An 18,933-nucleotide genomic window follows, 5' to 3' on the forward strand; every position below is an offset into this window, starting at 1 on the left:
GGCCCAACCCGTCATTTGGGGAGCCATGCCTAACTTCTGGATATGGTCTTGGCAGGTTCTCCCTCCCCTTTGTGTGATATTTCTGCTAATGTCATCCCTGAAGGGTCTTGGGAGGCTCTTGATTTCCTGGCATCTGGGACTTTCTGTTTGTGACCCTCAGTTCCCCATCCCCTACTGTCACACACCTCTGTTCAATTTCTTAACTCTCTGTACATGGAAACAAGACCTCTTGACAGGCTAGACTAACTTTCCCCATGCTACAGATATATCACCAGCTACTCTAAGCCTTAAATTGAGACAGGAGACATTGTACATATGAATCAGGTCTGGCCATAGATTGATAATTACTGAGTCTATAATCTTGATCTATATTTATAATGACATATTTTTATATTTTTTTAGGTTTTATATGATATGTACAAATGTTTTGCCTATATCTACATCTGTGTACCATGATCATGCCTGGTACCTCTTCAGGTCCAAATATGGTGTCAATGTGATGTTTCATATATGCTTGGGCAAGGGGCATTATTAGGAGGTGTAGCCTTGTTGGAGTAGGTGTGTCACTGTGAGTGTGGGCTTAAGACCCTCAACTTAGTTGCCTGGAAATTAGTCTTCCACCAGTAGCCTTCAGATGAAGTTGAAGAACTCTCAGCTCCTCCTGTACCATGCTTGCCAGGATGCTGCCACTTTGATGATACTAGACTGAACCTCTGAATCTGTAAGCCAGCCCCAATTAAATGTTTTCCTTATAAGTGTTGCCTTGGTCATGGTATCTGTTCACAGCAGTAAAACCCTTATTAAGACAATCAGATTCCCTAGGGCTGTAGATAGAGTCAGATGTGAGCTACCATATGCTTGCTAGGAGTCAAACCCCAGGTCTTTAGTTGGAGAAACAACTGCCTTTATCTACTTGGCAAACTTGTTAGCATTTATTAATTTATTAAGTGCTTGGAGTGAAACACAATGGGATAGTTACTGTTCTGTATAAATACACCTCAAGAGCATGATTATTTCCATACATAAAAAATGGACAAAATTCCACTCATGAAACATCAAGAACTGCTGCAATGATCAAAAACCCAAAAGTAAAAACAAATCCCAAACAGTAGATTCAATTTCTTTTATTAATTATTGAAAATATGTAGAGGGGAAGGATGAAGCTGTTACTCCACCTTCTTGATATGCATGAGAATATGGAGTGAGCAAATAAACAAAGTAGGTAAATTCGAATTCTCTAAAATCCTTTCAGCTAATTAGAAACACATCAGAAAATGATCTTGTAGCATGCTAGTATACCATTGATACAAACAGGGACCATATAGAGATGAAACTTTTAGTTGGGGAAACCATTAAGCTTAAATAAAATTAAGCCCTCTCCTCAAGGATCTGCCAAAAACTGTATCTAACTTTCTATCACTAGGAGACAGGTACTATAAAACACCTATATAGTAACATTCATTACAAAGTACATGGAACCATGCAGAAAATGTTTGTTTGTTTGTTTGTTTGTTTTTGGTTTTGTTTTCTTAATAGAAACCCTTTATTGTATTGCATATTTCTCTTTCACTCCTTCTTATTGGATATTTTCTTTATACTTTTAATATTATCCTTTTTCCCCATCTCCCCAACCCTAGAAACTCCCTATCCCATCCCTCTCCCCCCTCTTCTATGAGGGTGTTTCCCCACCCATGCACCCACTCCCAACTCACAGTCCTGCCATTCCTCTACTTGTGTATCAAGCCTTCACAGGACCAAGGGCCTCTCCTCCCACTGATGCCCTACAAAGCCATCATCTGCTACATATGTGGCTGGAGCCATGGGTCCCTTCATGTTTACTCTTTAGTTAGTGGTTTGGTACTGGGAGTTCTGGGGGGACTTGTTGGTTGATATTGTTTTTCTTCCTATGGGTTTGCAAACCCTTTCAGCTCCTTCATTGGGGGCCCTGTGATCCATCCAATAGCTGACTGTGAGCATCCACTTCTGTGTTTGCTAGGCCCTGGCATAGTCTCACAAGAGACAGCTATATCTGGGTCCTTTCAGCAAAATTTTTCTAGTATATGCAATGGTGTCAGCGTTTGGAATCTGATTATGGGATGGAACCCTGAATATGGCAGGCTCTAGGTGGTCCATCCTTTTGACACAGCTCCAAACTTTGTCTCTGTAACTCCTAGGCCATCTTCTGATACATATGCAGCTAGAGACATGAGCTCAGGGGGAGGGGGAGTACTGGTTAGTTCATATTTTTGTTCCACCTAAAGCAAACAATTCAACCAAAGAATTAATAAACCAAATAGGAAAGAATGATAAATGCCATTTTGCTACTTTCTGCTACCCAGGGCAGGGCTTGATATCTATGGAAAATCTAAGTCAAGAGCTGAAATGTCCATTAGATCCAAGTCTGAGTCCCCAAAGCCCCAACCAAGCATTTTCCATTTTTTAAGGTTATGCATGCTATAAATTTATTTTCAAACAAGGGGAATTTTCCCTTTTTCCATTGAAGGACTGTAAGAAATAAAACTTAATGCACTTAATAAAAACAATAGTGCAGATATGCTTGCCACTCCCATGGCACTTCCTGCTCTTTGAGCATATGGAAAAACTGGCATTTGTAAAGAAAGCAGGAAACTTAACCCTTCCTTGCCGGGCACAGAGTAGAAATTACACATAACAGCAAGAAAAATAAAGGTGCTAGCAACAGCGTTGAGAACAGCTGAAAGAAGAAATGGATTGTCGTCATTATTTGTCTCCAGTTTCTCTGTGTATAACTGCTGTAGAGCAAAGACAGCACAAACTGTCCCAATCAGACCAATAATGTTTGCAACCAGGAGCAGATGTTGCGCTAACCGAATGTCCAAAGGAACGAGGGCATCATGGTAGGAGTAGTGCTGGCAAACACTCTTGTGGCTGGAGTTGTCAACGTGGTTGCAGATACTGGCCCTCCACATACCTATAAAAGCCATGTTTGGGGAGGAAACCATGGGTTCCTCGAAATACCAAATTCGCCATTCTGGAAGGCCCATAGATGTGCTGCACATTATCCATGCAATGGTGGCCAAGGCGAAACCTCTTATTTGGTAATTGGCAGACTTGTTGAAGAAGACCATGGTGGCATCAAATATGTGGAAGCTGAAAAAGAAATTCAGGAAAATATAAAGGGGCCTTCTTTCAGCCTTCAGTAGTGCCCTTTAGATTAGCCATACTAAAATGTTAGTCTTGTGTTTTAAAAAATGTAGCCCTTTCTCACTAAGATGTGCTGTTATGAATATGGTCTGAGGGGGACAAAAAGCATAAAAGGGCCCTGTGGCAGTATTTGCTGAGAACTTCACAATATTCAAAGATTACAAAATTTCAGTATATAAATTTTAGTTTTTGGTATACATTACCTTAAAGTAAACCCATCCAGCAGAGTACTTGCCCCACATCTAACTAGATGGAAATTGACAATTTAGAAACTAGAGAAATCCTCACAATGAAACAAATCTTCATTGAAAAAAGAATATTACATATATATTACAGCATTTTTTTTAAATTTTTCTTGATCTGCCATGGAATATGTTGGAAAAAAAAAAAAACACCATACATTTCAATTCTAAGATTACTTGTGGTTTTTCTTTTCATTTTGTTTTTGGTTAAAAGTGTGTGTTAAAAGTTGTGTGTATGTGTGTGTGTGTGTTTGAAATAGTTTTACTAGAAAGCAGATGAACCATATGTCTGAGTGCTAGTTAGAATTGAAAGCTCAAATTACGCATACTAATCTGAAAAGCCAGAAAATGGCAAGTGTGGGTTCAGGTGAATGAAAGATAAGACAAGAGAAGAAATCAAGTTCTGCTTGTGGAGAATATCAAGCATGCCTGCAAGTACTAGAAGGAGTATTATGAATTGGTCCACCGAATAAGGGAATTTGAAAGCTGTTCCCGGTTCCCGGACCCTGCTGATACTAGTCTGCAAGGTGAGAGTGTGGACTACAGAAGCTAAGAGCTTCTGAGACAGGTGGGAACCACAAGAGCTTCTAAGGCAGACCCCATTTCGGGCCCCAGACATCCAGGCACCTATCCTGCCAGAGGAGAGGTGTCCACCCTGCCCAGGAGGGCTTTGCTGAGCAATTAAGGGAGCCATCTTGGTTCCTGGATCCAGCTGAGACAAGTCTGCACAGGTGAGAGTGTGGACGACAGAAGCTAACAGCTTCTGGGACAGGCCCTGTTTTGGGGCTTCATCTTCTGCCAGGAGGCAAGTCCGAATGCCAGATTTCTGTGCACCTTCTCTATAAGAGGAGAACTTGCCTGCAGAGAGTGTTCTAACCACTTAATCTCAGGAGAGAGCTAGTCTCCAATGTCTGTTGGTAGAGGCTAACAGAATCACAAAAGGAACAAGCTCTAACCAGAGACAACTATAACAACTGACTCCAGAGATTACCAGATGGCAAAAGGCAAATATAAGACTCTTACTAACAGAAACCAAGACCACTCACCATCATCAGACCCCAGCACTCCCACCTTAGCCAGTCCTGGACACCCCAACACACCCGAAAAGCTAGACCCAGATTTAAAGGCATATCTCATGATGATGGTAGACGACATCAAGAAGGACTTTAATAACTCACTTAAAGAAATACAGGAGAACACTGTTAAAGAGTTACAAGTACTTAAAGAAAAACAGGAAAACACAACAAAACAGGTAGAAGTCCTTAAAGAAAAACACGGAAACACATCCAAACAGGTGATGGAAATGAACAAAACCATAGTAGACCTAACAAAGGAAGTAGACACAATAAAGAAAACCCAAAGTGAGGCAACACTGGAGATAGAAATCCTAGGAAAGAAATCTGGAACCACAGATGCAAATATCAGCAACAGAATACAAAAGATGGAAGAGAGAATCTCAGGTGCAGAAGATTCCATAGAGAACATCTGCACAACAATCAAAGAAAATGCAAAATGCAAAAAGACCCTAAATTCAAAACATCCAGGAAATCCAGTACACAATGAGAAGAACAAACCTAAGGATAATAGGAGTAGATGAGAATGAAGATTTTCAACTTAAAGGGCCAGCAAATATCTCCAACAAGTTTATAGAAGAAAAGTTCCCAAACCTAAAGAGATGCCGAGGAACATACAAGAAGCCTACAGAACTCCAAATAGACTGGACCAGAAAAGAAATTCCTCCCGACACATAATAATCAGAACAACAAATACACTAAATAAAGATAGAATATTAAAAGCAGTAAGTGGAAAAAAATCAAGTAACATATAAAGGCAGGCCTATCAGAATTACACCAAATTTTTCACCAGAGACTATGAAAACCAGAAGATCCTGGACAGATGTTATACAGATACTAAGAGAACACAAATGCCAGCCCAGTCTACCATACCCACCCAAACTTTCAATTACCATAGATGGAGAAACCAAAGTATTTCATGACAAAACCAAATTCACACATTATCTTTCCACGAATCCAACCCTTCAAAGAATAATAACAGAAAGAAAAAAAAAATACAAGGACAGAAACCACGTCCTAGAAGAAGCAAGAAAGTAATCCTACAACAAACCTAAAAGAAGACAGCCACAAGAACAGAATGCCAACTTTAACAATAAAAATAATAGGAAGCAATAATTACTTTTTCTTAATATCTCTAAATATCAATTGACGCAACCCCCCAATAAAAAGACATAGACTAACAGACTGGCTACACAAAAAGGACCCAACATTCTGCTGCTTACAGGAAACCCATCTCAGGGAAAAAGACAGACATTACCTAAGAATTAAAGGCTGGAAAACAATTTTCCAAGCAAATGGTCTGAAGAAACAAGCTGGAGAAGCCATCCTACTATCTAATAAAATCGACTTCCAACCCAAAGTCATCAAAAAAGACAAGGAGGGACACCTCACACTCATCAAAGGGAAAATATTCCAAGAGGAACTCTCAATTCAGCATATCTATTCTCCAAATACAAGGGCAGCCCCATTCATTAAAGAAACTTTAGTAAAGCTCAAAGCACACAGCACCTCACACAATAATAGTGGGAGACTTCAACACACCACTTTCATCAATGGACAGATCATGGAAACAGAAAATAAACAGGGACACAGTGAAATTAACAACAGTTATGAAACAAATGAATCTAAAATATATTTACAGAACATTTTATTCACCTCCTGATACCTTTTCCAAAACTGATCATATAATTAACAGGTCTCAACAGATACAAAAATATTGAAATTGTCCGATGGATCCTATCAGATCAACATGGACTAAGGCTGATCTTCAATAACAACATAAATAATAGAAAGCCAACATTCAGGTGAAAACTGAACAACACTCTTCTCAATGATAACTTCTTCAAGGTAGGAATAAAGAAATAAATTAAGGACTTTTTAGAATTTAATGAAAATGAAGCCACAACATACTCAAACTTATGGGACAGAGGGAAAGCATTTCTTTTTTTTTTTTTTTCCATTTTTTATTAGGTATTTAGCTCATTTACATTTCCAATGCTATACCAAAAGTCCCCCTTACCCACCCACCCCCACTCCCCTACCCACCCACTCCCCCCCTTTGGCCCTGGCGTTCCCCTGTACCGGGGCACACAAAGTCTGCGTGTCCAATGGGCCTCTCTTTCCAGTGATGGCCGACTAGGCCATCTTTTGATACATATGCAGCTAGAGTCAAGAGCTCAGGGGTACTGGTTAGTTCATAATGTTGTTCCACCTATAGGGTTGAAGATCCCTTTAGCTCCTTGGGTACTTTCTCTAGCTCCTCCATTGGGAGCCCTGTGATCCATCCATTAGCTGACTGTGAGCATCCACTTCTGTGTTTGCTAGGCCCCGGCATAGTCTCACAAGAGACAGCTACATCTGGGTCCTTTCGATAAAATCTTGCTAGTATATGCAATAGTGTCAGCGTTTGGATGCTGATTATGGGGTGGATCCCTGGATATGGCAGTCTCTACATGGTCCATCCTTTCATCTCAGCTCCAAACTTTGTTTCTGTAACTCCTTCCATGGGTGTTTTGTTCCCACTTCTAAGGAGGGGCATAGTGTCCACACTTCAGTCTTCATTTTTCTTGAGTTTCATGTGTTTAGGAAATTGTATCTTATATCGTGGGTATCCTAGGTTTTGGGCTAGTATCCACTTATCAGTGAGTACATATTGTGTGAGTTCCTTTGTGATTGTGTTACCTCACTCAGGATGATGCTCTCCAGGTCCATCCATTTGGCTAGGAATTTCATAAATTCATTCTTTTTAATAGCTGAGTAGTACTCCATTGTGTAGATGTACCACATTTTCTGTATCCATTCCTCTGTTGAGGGGCATCTGGGTTCTTTCCAGTTTCTGGCTATTATAAATAAGGCTGCTATGAACATAGTGGAGCATGTGTCCTTCTTACCAGTTGGGGCTTCTTCTGGATATATGCCCAGGAGAGGTATTGCTGGATCCTCCGGTAGTACTATGTCCAATTTTCTGAGGAACCGCCAGACTGATTTCCAGAGTGGTTGTACAAGCCTGCAATCCCACCAACAATGGAGGAGTGTTCCTCTTTCTCCACATCCACGCCAGCATCTGCTGTCACCTGAATTTTTGATCTTAGCCATTCTCACTGGTGTGAGGTGGAATCTCAGGGTTGTTTTGATTTGCATTTCCCTGATGATTAAGGATGTTGAACATTTTTTCAGGTGCTTCTCTGCCATTCGGTATTCCTCAGGTGAGAATTCTTTGTTCAGTTCTGAGCCCCATTTTTTAAGGGGGTTATTTGATTTTCTGAGGTCCACCTTCTTGAGTTCTTTATATATGTTGGATATTAGTCCCCTATCTGATTTAGGGTAGGTAAAGATCCTTTCCCAGTCTGTTGGTGGTCTTTTTGTCTTATAGATAGTGTCTTTTGCCTTGCAGAAACTTTGGAGTTTCATTAGGTCCCATTTGTCAATTCTCGATCTTACAGCACAAGCCATTGCTGTTCTGTTCAGGAATTTTTCCCCTGTGCCCATATCTTCAAGGCTTTTCCCCACTTTCTCCTCTATAAGTTTCAGTGTCTCTGGTTTTATGTGAAGTTCCTTGATCCACTTAGATTTAACCTTAGTACAAGGAGATAAGTATGGATCGATTCGCATTCTTCTACATGATAACAACCAGTTGTGCCAGCACCAATTGTTGAAAATGCTGTCTTTCTTCCACTGGATGGTTTTGGCTCCCTTGTCGAAGATCAAGTGACCATAGGTGTGTGGGTTCATTTCTGGGTCTTCAATTCTATTCCATTGGTCCACTTGTCTGTCTCTATACCAGTACCATGCAGTTTTTATCACAATTGCTCTGTAGTAAAGCTTTAGGTCAGGCATGGTGATTCCACCAGAGGTTCTTTTATCCTTGAGAAGAGTTTTTGCTATCCTCGGTTTTTTGTTATTCCAGATGAATTTGCAAATTGCTCCTTCTAATTCCTTGAAGAATTGAGTTGGAATTTTAATGGGGATTGCATTGAATCTGTAGATTGCTTTTGGCAAGATAGCCATTTTTACAATGTTGGTCCTGCCAATCCATGAGCATGGGAGATCTTTCCATCTTCTGAGATCTTCTTTAATTTCTTTCTTCAGGGACTTGAAGTTTTTATCATACAGATCTTTCACTTCCTTCGTTAGAGTCACGCCGAGATATTTTATATTATTTGTGGCTATTGAGAAGGGTGTTGTTTCCCTAATTTCTTTCTCAGCCTGTTTATTCTTTGTGTAGAGAAAGGCCATTGACTTGTTTGAGTTAATTTTATATCCAGCTACTTCACCGAAGCTGTTTATCAGGTTTAGGAGTTCTCTGTTGGAATTTTTAGGGTCACTTATATATACTATCATATCATCTGCAAAAAGTGATATTTTGACTTCCTCTTTTCCAATTTGTATCCCCTTGATCTCCTTTTGTTGTCGAATTGCTCTGGCTAATACTTCAAGTACTATGTTGAAAAGGTAGGGAGAAAGTGGGCAGCCTTGTCTAGTCCCTGATTTTAGTGGGATTGCTTCCAGCTTCTCTCCATTTACTTTGATGTTGGCTACTGGTTTGCTGTAGATTGCTTTTATCATGTTTAGGTATTGGCCTTGAATTCCTGATCTTTCCAGAACTTTTATCATAAATGGGTGTTGGATCTTGTCAAATGCTTTTTCTGCATCTAACGAGATGATCATGTGGTTTTTGTCTTTGAGTTTGTTTATATAATGGATTACATTGATGGATTTTCGTATATTAAACCATCCCTGCATCCCTGGAATAAAACCTACTTGGTCAGGATGGATGATTGCTTTAATGTGTTCTTGGATTCGGTTAGCGAGAATTTTATTAAGGATTTTTGCATCGATGTTCATAAGAGAAATTGGTCTGAAGTTCTCTATCTTTGTTGGATCTTTCTGTGGTTTAGGTATCAGAGTAATAGTGGCTTCATAAAATGAGTTGGGTAGAATACCTTCTACTTCTATCTTGTGAAAAAGTTTGTGCAGAACTGGAGTTAGATCTTCTTTGAAGGTCTGATAGAACTCTGCACTAAACCCGTCTGGTCCTGGGCTTTTTTTGGCTGGGAGACTATTAATAACTGCTTCTATTTCTTTAGGGGATATGGGACTGTTTAGAAGGTCAACTTGATCCTGATTCAACTTTGGTACCTGGTATCTGTCCAGAAATTTGTCCATTTCGTCCAGGTTTTCCAGTTTTGTTGAGTATAGCCTTTTGTAGAAGGATCTGATGGTGTTTTGGATTTCTTCAGGATCTGTTGTTATGTCTCCCTTTTCATTTCTGATTTTGTTAATTAGGATTTTGTCCCTGTGCCCTTTAGTGAGTCTAGCTAAGGGTTTATCTATCTTGTTGATTTTCTCAAAGAACCAACTCCTCGTTTGGTTAATTCTTTGAATAGTTCTTCTTGTTTCCACTTGGTTGATTTCACCCCTGAGTTTGATTATTTCCTGCCGTCTACTCCTCTTGGGTGAATTTGCTTCCTTTTTTTCTAGAGCTTTTAGATGTGTTGTCAAGCTGCTAGTATGTGCTCTCTCCCGTTTTTTCTTGAAGGCACTCATAGCTATGAGTTTCCCTCTTAGAAATGCTTTCATTGTGTCCCAAAGGTTTGGGTACGTTGTGGCTTCATTTTCATTAAACTCTAAAAAGTCTTTAATTTCTTTCTTTATTCCTTCCTTGACCAAGGTATCATTGAGAAGAGTGTTGTTCAGTTTCCATGTGAATGTTGGCTTTCTGTTATTTATTTTGTTATTGAAGATCAGCCTTAGTGCATGGTGATCTGATAGGATACATGGGACAATTTCAATATTTTTGAATCTGTTGAGGCCTGATTTGTGACCTATTATGTGGTCAATTTTGGAGAAGGTACCATGAGGTGCTGAGAAGAAGGTATATCCTTTTGTTTTAGGGTAAAATGTTCTGTAGATATCTGTCAGATCCATTTGTTTCATCACTTCTGTTATTTTCAGTGTGTCCCTGTTTAGTTTCTGTTTCCATGATCTGTCCATTGGTGAAAGTGGTGTGTTGAAGTCTCCCACTATTATTGTGTGAGGCGCAATGTGTGCTTTGAGCTTTACTAAAGTTTCTTTAGTGAATGTGGCTGCTCTTGTATTTGGAGCATAGATATTCAGAATTGAGAGTTCCTCTTGGAGGATTTTACCTTTGATGAGAATGAAGTGTCCCTCCTTGTCTTTTTTGATGACTTTGGGTTGGAAGTCAATCTTATCAGATATTAGGATGGCTACTCCTGCTTGTTTCTTCATACCATTTGCTTGGAAAATTGTTTTCCAGCCTTTCATTCTGAGGTAGTGTCTATCTTTTTCTCTGAGATGAGTTTCCTGTAAGCAGCAAAATGTTGGGTCTTGTTTGTGTAGCCAGTTTGTTAGTCTATGTCTTTTTATTGGCGAGTTGAGACCATTGATGTTAAGAGATATTAAGGAAAAGTAATTGTTGCTTCCTGTTATTTTAGTTGTTAAAGGTGGCATTCTGTTCTTGTGGCTGTCTTCTTTTAGGTTTGTTGAGGGATTACCTTCTTGTTTTTTCTAGGGCGTTGTTCCCGTTCTTGTATTGGTTTTTTTCTGTTATTATCCTTTGAAGGGCTGGATTCGTGGAGAGATAATGCGTGAATTTGGTTTTGTCGTGGAATACTTTGGTTTCTCCCTCTATGATAATTGAGAGTTTGGCTGGGTATAGTAGCCTGGGCTGCAGTTTGTGTTCTCTTAGTGTCTGTATAACATCTGTCCAGGCTCTTCTGGCTTTCATAGTCTCTGGTGAAAAATCTGGTGTAATTCTGATAGGCTTGCCTTTATATGTTACTTGACCTTTTTCCCTTACTGCTTTTAGTATTCTATCTTTATTTAGTGCATTTGATGTTCTGATTATTATGTGTCGGGAGGAATTTCTTTTCTGGTCCAGTCTATTTGGAGTTCTGTAGGCTTCTTGTATGTTCATATGCATCTCATTCTTTAGATTTGGGAAGTTTTCTTCAATAATTTTGTTGAAGATGTTTGCTGGACCTTTGAGTTGAAAATCTTCATTCTCATCCACTCCTATTATCCGTACGTTTGGTCTTCTTATTGTGTCCTGGATTTCCTGGATATTTTGAGTTAGGATCTTTTTGCATTTTCCATTTTCTTTGATTGTTGTGCCGATGTTCTCTATGGAATCTTCTGCACCTGAGATTCTCTCTTCCATCTCTTGTATTCTGTTGCTGATGCTCAAATCTATGGTTCCAGATTTCTTTCCTAGGGTTTCTATCTCTAGTGTTGCCTCACTTTGAGTTTTCTTTATTGTGTCTACTTCCCTTTTTAGGTCTAGTATGGTTTTGTTCATTTCCATCACCTGTTTGTATGTTTTTTCCTCTTTTTCTGTAAGGACTTCTACCTGTTTGATTGTGTTTTCCTGTTTTTCTTTAAGGACTTGTAACTCTTTAGCAGTGTTCTCCTGTATTTCTTTAAGTGATTTATTAAAGTCCTTCTTGATGTCCTCTACCATCATCATGAGATATGCTTTTAAATCTAGGTCTAGGTTCTCAGGTGTGTTGGGGTTCCCTGGACTGGGCGAAGTGGGTGTGCTGGGTTCTGGTGATGGTGAGTGGTCTTGGTTCCTGTTAGTAAGATTCCTCCGTTTACCTTTCGCCATCTGGTAATCTCTGGAGTTAGTAGTTATAGTTGACTCTGTTTAGAGATTGTTCTTCTGGTGATTCTGTTACCGTCTATCAGCAGACCTGGGAGACAGATTCTCTCCTCTGAGTTTCAGTGCTCAGAGCACTCTCTGCTGGCAAGCTCTCTTACAGGGAAGGTGCGTAGATATCTTGTATTTGGACCTCCTCCTGGCCGAAGAAGAAGGCCCAAAACAGGACCTTTCTCAGACACTGTGTTGCTTTGGCAGTTCCCAGGTGGTACAGACTCTCACCTAAGCAGACTAAATTCCTAAGTTCCTTGGAGTCCCGGGACCAAGATGGCGACCGCTGCTGCTGTGGCTTAGGCCGCCTCCCCAGCCGGGCGGGCACCTGTCCTCCGGTCCGGACGGTGGCTGGCTGTCCCCGGCCCACACAGGGTGCTGCCTCAGCGCCTCTGTGCTTCTGCCTGTTCCAGAAGCTGTCAGGTTCTCTGGCGCACCCTCTCACCTGTTCAGACTAATTTCCTAAGTTCGGCGGGTCTCGGACCAAGATGGCGACCGCTGCTGCTGTGGCTTAGGTCGCCTCCCCAGCCGGGCGGGCACCTGTCCTCCGGTCCGGACGGTGGCTGGCTGTCCCCGGCCCACAAAGGGTGCTGCCTCAGCGCCTCTGTGCTTCGGCCTGTTCCAGAAGCTGTCAGGTTCTCTGGCGCACCCTCTCACCTGTTCAGACTAATTCCCTAAGTTCGGCGGGTCCCGGACCAAGATGGCGACCGCTGCTGCTGTGGCTTAGGTCGCCTCCCCAGCCGGGCGGGCACCTGTCCTCTGGTCCGGAAGGTGGCCGGCTGTCCCCGGCCCACACAGGGTGCTGCCTCAGCGCCTCTGTGCTTCTGCCTGTTCCAGAAGCTGTCAGGTTCTCTGGCGCACCCTCTCACCTGAGGGAAAGCATTTCTAAGAGGAAAACTCATAGCTCTGAGTGCCTCCAAAAGAAACTAGAGAGAGCACACACTAGCAGCTTGACAACACACCTAAAAGCTCTAGAACAAAAGGAAGCAAATACACCCAAGAGGAGTAGACTGCAGGAAATAATCAAACTTAGGGGTGAAATCAACCAAGTGGAAAAAGAAGAACTATTCAAAGAATCAGCCAAACAAGGAGCTGGTTCTTTGAGAAAATCAACAAGATAGATAAACCCTTAGCCAGACTCACTAAAGGGCACAGGGACAGCATCCTAATTAACAAAATCAAAAATGAAAAGGGAGACAAAACAACAGATCCTGAAGAAATCCAAAACACCATCAGATTCTTCTAGAACAGGCTATACTCAACAAAACTGGAGAACCTGGATGTAATGGACAAATTTTTAGACAGACACCAGGTACCAAATTTAAATCAGGATCAGGTTATTGATCTATATAGTCCTATATCCCCTAAAGAAATAGAAGCAGTCATTAATAGTCTCCCAACCAAAAAAAGCCCAGGACCAGATGTGTTTAGTGCAGAGTTCTATCAGACCTTCAAAGAAGATCTAATTCCAGTTCTTCACAAACTATTCCACAAAATGGAAGCAGAAGGTACTCTACCCAACTCATTCTATGTAGCCACAATTACTCTGATACCTAAACTACAGAAAGACCCAACAAAGATAGAGAAATTCAGACCAATTTTCCTTATGAATATCGATGCAAATATCCTCAATACAATTCTTGCTAACTGAATCCAAGAACACATCAAAACAATCATCCATCCTTACCAAGTAGGTTTTATTCCAGGGATGAAGGGATGGTTTAATGTACAGAAATCCATTAATGTAATCCATTATATAAACAAACTCAAACACAAAAACCACATGTTCTTCTAGTTAGATGCTGAGAAATCATTTGACAAAATCCAACACCCATTCATGACAAAAGTCATGGAAATATCAGGAATTCAAGGCCTATACCTAAGCATGATAAAAGCAATCTACAGCAAACCAGTAGCCAACATCCAAGTAAATGGTGAGTAAATGGTGAGAAGCTGGAAGCAATCCCACTAAAATTAGGGACTAGGCAATGCTGCCCACTTTCTCCCTACCTATTCAATATAGTACTTGAATTCCTAGCCAGAGCAATTCGACAACCAAAGGAGATCAAGCAGATACAATTTTGAAAGGAAGAAGTCAAAATATCACTTTTTGCAGATGATATGAGTTTATATAAGTGACCCTAAAAGTTCCACCACAGAACTCTTAAACCTGATAAACAGGTTCAGTGAAGACATTGAATATAAAATCAACTCAAACAAATCAATGGCCTTTCTCTACACAAAGGGTAAACAGGCTGAGAAAGAAATTAGGAAAACAATACCCTTATCAATAGTCACAAATAATATAATGACTCTAACTAAGGAAGTTAAAATCTGTATGATATGAACTTTAAACCTCTGAAGAAAGAAATTAAAGAAGATCTCAGAAGATGGAAATGTCTCCCATGCTCATGGATTGGCAGGATCAATATAGTAAAAATGGCTATCTTGCCAAAAGCAACCTACAGATTCAATGCAATCCCCATCAAAATTCCAACTCAATTCTTCAATAAATTAGAAAGGACAATTTGCAAATTCATCTGCAATAACAACAAAAAAAATAGGATATCAAAAACTTTTCTCAAGGATAAAAGAACCTCTGGTGGAATTACCATGCCTGACCTAAAGCTGTACTACACAGCAATTGTGATTAAAAACAAAACAAAACAAAAACAAAAACAAAAAAAAAACAAAAAAAAAATAACAAAACAAAAAAAGTGCATGGTACTGGTATAGAGACAGACAAGTAGTCCAATGGAATAGAATTGAAGACACAGAAATGAAATTGAAGACCCACACACCTATGGTCACTTGATCTTTGACAAGAGAGCTAAAACCATCCAGTGGAAAAAGATAGCACTTTCAACAAATGGTGCTGGCTCAACTGGCGATTATCATGTAGAAGAATGTGAATTGATCCATTCCTATCTCCTTGTACTAAAGTCAAATCTAAGTGGATTAAAGAACTCCACATAAAACCAGAGACACCGAAACTTACACAGGAGAATGTGGGGAAAAGCCTCAAAGATATGGGCACAGGGGGACAATTCCTGAATAGAACAGCAATAGCTTGTGCTGTAAGATTGAGAATACTAGCAAGATTTTGCTGAAAGGACCCTGATATATCTAGAGACTATGCAGGTGCCTAGTAAACACAGAACTGGATGCTCACAGTTAGTTATTGGATGGATCACAGGGCCCCCAATGTAGGAGCTAGAGAAAATACCCAAGGAGCTGGGGGGATCTGCAACCCTATAGGTGGAACTAACCAGTACCCCCAGAGCTCTTGTCTCTAGCTGCATATATATCAGAAGATAGCCTACTCAGCCATCAGTGAAAAGAGAGGCCCATTGGTCATGCATACTTTATATGCCTCAATACAGGGGAACGCCAGGGCCAAGAAGTGGGAGTGGGTGGGTGGGGGAGTGGGTGGTGGAGGGTGTGGGGCACTTTTGGGATAGCATTGGAAATATAAATGAAATAAATACCTAATAGAAAAAAAAAGAAAGCTGTTCCCTAAAATCACTTCCAATGGCCAGACCAACCCTAGCAGAGAAGATATAAATAACCATCATTGTCTTTGGCTAAATATTCTTGTTCAATTGTTTTCTGGTATTTTAGGTTGAAGCAATCTACCAAGAAACTGCCCCTCTTTTAAAAAGAAATTTTTTTCAGACAGGTTTTTGAAACGTTACTGAAGCTTGCCTTGAAATATATATGTATTCTAAGAAAGAATTTTCTTTGTAGCTGGAGTTTTTATTTGTTTTACTTGAATTATTATCTCACTATGTATATCAGAGTAGCTGTAAATTCTCCGTGTATCCAATAATCTCCTTTAATTAACTTATTCTTTCTGCTTCTCCCATCAGAAAACTAACATTGTACTCAACATATCAACAGATTTAAAATAAATACTTTTTAAAACCCTACACAGTCTTTCTGACAAAATCCCCAAAGAATAAATTCTAGGGGCCATGTGTCTACTAAGGTGGATAAGTGGTATAGGCAGTTAAGAAAGATCACAAGAATTCAGTATGATGGACTGTATGTGAGGGAGACCAGAAGAAACAAGTGAAAGTACACCTACCATTTGGAATCGTATACCATCACACTCGATAAAGGGAAAGGGATCAGAAATGAGGGACCTGGAATTTGTAGAACATTTTCTTACTATTTAAATGAGGAATTTACAGTAAATACTCAGGCAGAGACAAAGATTCAGAAATACAGACATTGTTCTACAAAATATACAAGCAAAGATGAAGAGATAGAAATACACACACACACAAGAAAAAAAAAAAAAAAGCTGGACGCGGTGGTGCATGCCTTTAATCCCAGCACTCAGGAGGCAGAGGAAGGCATATTTCTGAGTTTGAGGCCAGCCTGGTCTACAAAGTGAGTTCTAGGACAGCCACGGCTACACAGAGAAACTCTGTCTTGAAAAACCAAAAAAAAGAGAGAGAGAGAGATTGAGAGAGAGAGAGAGAGAGAGAGAGAGAGAGAGAGAGAGAGAGAGAGAGAGATACACAAATTACTGCCCCTGCCAGGCACCACAAGAATTGATCACAATGAATTTTGTAAGCCTAGAGAAAAGGTACAAATGCAAAATTCAAATGCAAAATTTCAATTATATTGAGCATTTTCATATATATATGTATATATATATATATATATATATATAATAATGTGTCATGATTAGTTTTTCATCTATGTGGCCAAAGTACCCAAAACAAGAAATTACTAGAAATTATTTACTTCATTGCTATTTCAGAGATGTAAGTCTATAGTCCTTGGCTTTATTGATTCTAGTTGTGTGGTGAAGGAGATCATCATGGTAAAAGTTAGGATGACAAGGAGATTCTACCTCATAATGGACAGGAATCAGGGACAAAGGAAAGAATTATGTATGATTTTAAAGTTTCATAGGCCCTGCCTCTGATATCTGTTTTCTCTAGTTAATGACCCACCTCCTAAAAAGTGCCCCAAAAATTTTAATAACATTAGCACCTGAGAGACCAAGGAATTAACACCTGAGCATTTTTCAGTAATAGGCCATACACAAACAATAACTATATGGTAAATTAGGGGCTGGTTTTTCAAAGGTGGAGTACTTTTCCTATTTATAATATTGGGAGGATGATAAATTCTAAAGTAGTTGACATAATGAATGAATATTGAGGATATTAAGCAAAATGAACTAAGTCAGCTTCAGATCAAGGATTGATTAAATGCCAATAGGAAGGTCCATGGGAGGATCAATTCTAGAATGATATGAAATAGAATTGTGGCTGAAGAGGGCTGTGGGACCAAGCAAGAGCAAACATTCCATAAGGACATTTCATTTGGGAAAGATAGGCAATGGTTATAGTTCCATAGCACCTGGGGTTACTGAAGCCATGGGACTGCATATATATATATATATATATATATATATATATATTAGCCATTATTAATTTTTCATATGTATATTTAACTATATTAAATAGAATATACAACAAAGAATGCTAGGGCATATACTAACCAGCAATGTTGTCTTCAAATTAAACAGTGACAAGTAATGTGGCAGGAATGTCTGAAATCTGGGCAAAGGGAGCCAGCAGGAAGAACACAGTGTCCCTGTGTCCAAGTGTCCCTTCTAGCTCTGCAATCTTGGCCACACTGCTGAACTACCAAACTCTGCCCTTTCTTACATCATCACATTCCAATCCTTTGTGAACTCATGACCCCTCTCTCCCCTCCCTCTCTCCCCCTCCCTCTCTCCCCCTCCCTCTCAATTTCCTTCCCTCTCACATGCTTTCTCTAGCCTCGTTCTCTTTCACCCTAGCTCTCCCCTGTCTCTTTCTTCCCCATGGCTCTCCCTTCCCTTTCCATGTCTCCACCTTGCTCTCCCCACTCTACGCTTTATCTTCCCTCTCTCTCTGCTTCCCCCTCTCTCTTCTCTTTCCTTCCTTCATCCTGTCTCTCCTTTCTTTCCCTTTTGTCTTCTCTAGTTTCCTTCTCTTCCCTTCCTCTCCCCCTCTTTTTCTCTATGTCTCTCTTGCTCTGCCTTGTCTTTTATTCTCTATTGCTCTATCTCTCCCTCTCTCTAGCTCTTTTCCTGCTTTCTCTCTTTCTCCTCCTCCTCCTCCTTCTCTCTCTCTCTTTCTCTCTCTCTCTCTCTCTCTCTCTCTCTCTCACTCTCTCTCTCTCTCTCTATTCAGCTCTCTCTCCTAGGCTCACTTTCACATTCTCCTCATTTCCTTGTTTACTCTATTTATCCCATTCTTCCTCTACTTTCTCTCTATATTTACTCTCCCTATGTATGTCACTTTATGCCCTGAGGAACAGAATGGGGCATAAAGAGGGAGAGATGGGAGAAGAGAGAGAAAGAGAAAAGGAGAGTAAGAGAGAAGGTAGACAGGGAAAAGGGAAAGACGGAGGAAAGGAAAGATGGAAAGAGAAGAAGAGGGAAAGAGAAAAAAGAGGAATGAGAAGGAAGGAAACAGATGGTGAGGGAGTACATTGAGAAGGAGGAAAAATGGAGACAAAGAAGGAGAAAGAATGAAAGAAAGAAAGAAAGAAAGAAAGAAAGAAAGAGAAAGAAAGAAAGAAAGAAGTATGAAGATTGAAGGAAGAATAGAGAAAGAGATGGAGAGATAGAGTGTTAAATAAAAGAAGTAGAAGTAAAGATGGGGAGAGGGGATAAGGAGATAATGGCAGAGAGTTGGGGAAAATGGAAGAATGGAGAATGAAACAATGAGAAATGGAAAGAGAAAAAGGTAGAGAG

At 40.1% G+C, this 18,933-nt stretch overlaps 1 protein-coding gene across 1 annotated transcript; it reads right to left on the minus strand.

Moving 5' to 3' along the window:
* Positions 1–2,436: 2,436 nt before the first annotated feature.
* Cldn34c4 (claudin 34C4) lies at positions 2,437–17,816 on the minus strand. Its single transcript, NM_001281537.1, has 2 exons — positions 17,689–17,816; positions 2,437–3,129 (listed from the first exon to the last, which is right to left on the minus strand). The coding sequence occupies exon 2, from the start codon at positions 3,105–3,107 to the stop codon at positions 2,469–2,471; it is 639 nt and encodes a 212-aa protein (NP_001268466.1). The 5' UTR covers positions 3,108–3,129; positions 17,689–17,816; the 3' UTR covers positions 2,437–2,468.
* Between the last annotated feature and the right edge of the window lie 1,117 nt (positions 17,817–18,933).

This window comes from Mus musculus, chromosome X (genome assembly GCF_000001635.26).
Source record: "Mus musculus strain C57BL/6J chromosome X, GRCm38.p6 C57BL/6J".
NCBI classification, from domain to species: domain Eukaryota; kingdom Metazoa; phylum Chordata; class Mammalia; order Rodentia; family Muridae; genus Mus; species Mus musculus.